The following is a 3362-nucleotide window of genomic DNA, read 5'->3' as shown; positions in this document are numbered from 1 at the left end:
TTAATGCAAGAGCGTTGATTGGGAAAGGTTAATTAAGACTGCAACTTTAATTTGAGTGTTCTTCTTTCCAGCATATTTTCAAGGCGGAGGCTACAGCTTTTGTATAAGCTTTTACGATTCAGACGTAATGTTACGTTCACCGTTATAGCAAAGATATAGCTATAGATTTTTCTTAATCATTTTGGCGCAAGCCATACACCCGGACAAATAAATTTAGCATTTGCACGTGAAGAAATATTATTTTTTGTAGAATCTGATAGAACATAAATTACAGTGACGACTTAACAAAAAAATATTCTTATTATGCAACATACTTTGAGTAATTTCCCAGAAATTTGTTCTTTATACGATATACATACTTAGAAAACAGACATTAAGAAAAAAAAAATCATAATGTGCGAAATAATTCTCTAGTCTCTGCGATAAAATGTTTCATACGATTTATACTTGTGTAGAACTTCTGTAGAACTCAATCAAGTACTCGCAGAAAGCCTTCCATGAGTTAATTGCTATGACAAACCTATCCTACAGATCGACAGCATAGGATTTTCTTGAAGACCACCTGATAGTTCGGATGCTTGAGACCATAGATGATCGGATTGGCCGCACTGTTCCCTAACAGTATCATCGTGGTATAGAGAGTAATAATTCTAGTACCAGGGATAACGAAATTAACAGCAGTAGCTAGGAAACAAAGCATGAAAACACAAACGACCATGAACAGATTCTTAGTGATCTCGATTTCCTTTTGGTTGATTGCCTTGATCATGGGTGGATGAGAACCTCCAGAATCGGATGAAGAAGCTTGATCTCCGTGTGTACTTGCTGACGTTGACTTGGTCTCTTCATCAGTTGCGTACTTGTTTCGAAATTGGTCATTGTGTCGACGAACGTGACTCAGAAGCAAGGTGTAAAGTGTAAGAGTGAGCAGTAGAGCAACTGCTATCAAGGTTCCTTGAAGTATGACGTAAGAAGTTTTGGATGTTTGCCCATCTTTTAAAGAACATATGCTGTAATATTCGGAGTAGCCGAGTGTCCCTTGACCAAACACTGGAGGTAGGACCATGGCTGATACTGAGAACATCCAGATTATCACAGCTACGACGATGATTCTCTTGGGAGTATGAAGACCTTGATGTCCTCGGATAGACTTGGTGATGACATACCACCTTATAAATGCTATTGCTACAAGAGTGTATACACTGCAGCAGACGCTGATGTAATGTACTGCGGCAACGGTTGCGCAAGCCACCTCGTTCAAAGGGTATGTTCTTGTTTGGCTCAGGAGACCAACACTTTGAAAAGGTATCATGGAACACGCCAAAATATCGGCGAAAGCGAGATTGACCACCAGAACATTTGTAATTGTCCGAAGTGTTTTGCTAACGACAACCGAAATGATGACGAGAGTGTTGCCCAAAAGACCGACCAATGCGATTACGAACAAGACGGATGCAACAATTACGCGATGGCGGAAGGGAACGACACTTCTTTCTGATGAAGCACTTGGAATCATCGTGAAATCGAATCCTGAATCTGAAGTGCTGGTGATATCCTGTGCTTCTGTGGTAGGGTATATGGTTTGCGTGACGGCAATTGATACATTTAGGAAATATAGGAAGGTTGTCTTTTCCATTATCGGATCAGCAATATAATATTCCGCACTATGGGTGTAATCGTATTCAGGAGAAAGGTTGTACACCATGAAATGCTATAGCAGGCAAGCTTCCAAAGCTAATTGGCTCGCACAGCACATTTTCTGAACTCCTCTAGTAGAAAGCACGACAACAAATGCATTATATAAAGTTGTTGGAGCGGTCGTGGAGCGGTAGGGAGAGAGGGTCGAATTTCGACAACGCTCGTCACCGCTCACAAAATTGGGGGGGGGGGGGGAAATCGAAAAAATGGGCGTTGCCTTAGCGGTGCACCGCTGAAGCCAGCGTAGCTTTAGCATTGGTTTAACGGTGGCGAGCGTTGGTTTAGCGGTGACTCGAGCGTTGATAGAGCGGAGTTCTGCGCATAGGCCTACGGGCGTCGCACAGTGGGCCAGAATGAGTTGAAAGTGCGCCAAAATTATTGTCCGTGTTATATTTTTACTTTAACATGTAGATTTTGGGCGTAGAATCGACTGAACATAATTTAAAGCCCATATGACGTCACTTTGATACCAAATTTTGATTGGCTGCTTAAAACCTATCTGTGAAAATAAAAATTACGCTAAACAAAACAGAAAAAAAAAATTACGCTAAACAATGTGAAGTATATAAACTTTGTGTTATGTGTTACTTTAAGATTGATCAGAGTGAATGTTGGTTTATGCTTCTCACATGCCTACAAAGTGTGTATGAGATCCTGAAAATAATTTTATGGCATCAAAATGATCATTTGATTTAAAAAATACTTTAAAATCTGAAAAATATTAACCGTGCTTTGCTTTGTGTAGACTTGGTTAAAACGCAGACGAATGTTTTACTATGATGAGGGTTTTTGGCTGAAATTATTCTACAAGTAACTTTTATCTCTGGAAGAGGGGTAGCCCTTATATGCGTTATCAACCTTCATTTTGTTTACATTATGCCCGGAATTTCATGGAATGGAAAGGGAATCGTCCCCGCCGTGCAAAATTGCAAAAATGAACGGCAATGTACACCAAGGACACATATACCACCTTCGCTCGGGAATTCTAATTCAAATCACAGTTTTTGAGTGAGCGTGTGAAAGGTCCGATGATTCTAAAGACGAATTGCAATCATTATTATTACTATGATGATTCAAGATTCACGTGTAAAATGGCCCTTATTCAAGTCCCTTTAAAATTGAATATGTGCCCTTGCTATTTGCCTCGATTGAAACGACGAATTAACTCAGTGTAATATTTTATAAGGTATTATCGTCCCTCCATAGAAACAGATCGATGCATCCAAAATAGCCAATTATCTGTTGATAACCGCTATCAAACACGAAATGGGCATTCAACGGTTTGCTGTGAGGTCTCATGCGCCGTAAAACATAATCTAAAATGTATAATTTTCTCCGATAGCGATGTGCACATCGCATACTTGCAGGAGTTGCAGATTCTACGCTGTACTCGCCCTTATACAAACAGTATTAACTCCTGATGAAAATCTGATGTGTATACGAAATATACACACACACAGTGGCGTACCGTGGGTCACGGCATGGGGGGGGGGGCACCACCAGAAAATTTAGTCACTCAGTGGGCGCGCGAAGCGTGCTCAATAGGTAAACAGACCTATTTGATACAGTAAAATTTTAAGGGAATGTGCCCTTAAAAGAATATGTATCTCATTGATCAAACTATACGAGCGCGAAGCACGAGCAGGAATTTGTGTATATATTGA

General features: G+C 40.3%; 1 protein-coding gene across 1 annotated transcript; it reads right to left on the bottom strand.

Annotated features, from left to right (window-relative positions):
• Positions 1-520: 520 nt before the first annotated feature.
• On the bottom strand, positions 521-1636 carry LOC129272649 (rhodopsin, GQ-coupled-like). The gene has a single exon (XM_054909764.2). The coding sequence runs from the start codon at positions 1634-1636 to the stop codon at positions 521-523; it is 1116 nt and encodes a 371-aa protein (XP_054765739.2).
• Between the last annotated feature and the right edge of the window lie 1726 nt (positions 1637-3362).

This window comes from Lytechinus pictus, chromosome 12 (assembly GCF_037042905.1).
Source record: "Lytechinus pictus isolate F3 Inbred chromosome 12, Lp3.0, whole genome shotgun sequence".
Classification (NCBI taxonomy): Eukaryota; Metazoa; Echinodermata; class Echinoidea; order Temnopleuroida; family Toxopneustidae; genus Lytechinus; species Lytechinus pictus.
Note: the sequence above shows the minus strand (reverse complement) of the source record. Positions and strands in the feature narration are given on the sequence as shown.

Bases quoted from the DNA above. Each gene is read 5' to 3' on its own strand.
- LOC129272649 (XM_054909764.2), bottom strand. From the start codon at position 1,636: ATGGAAAAGACAACCTTCCTATATTTCCTAAATGTATCAATTGCCGTC.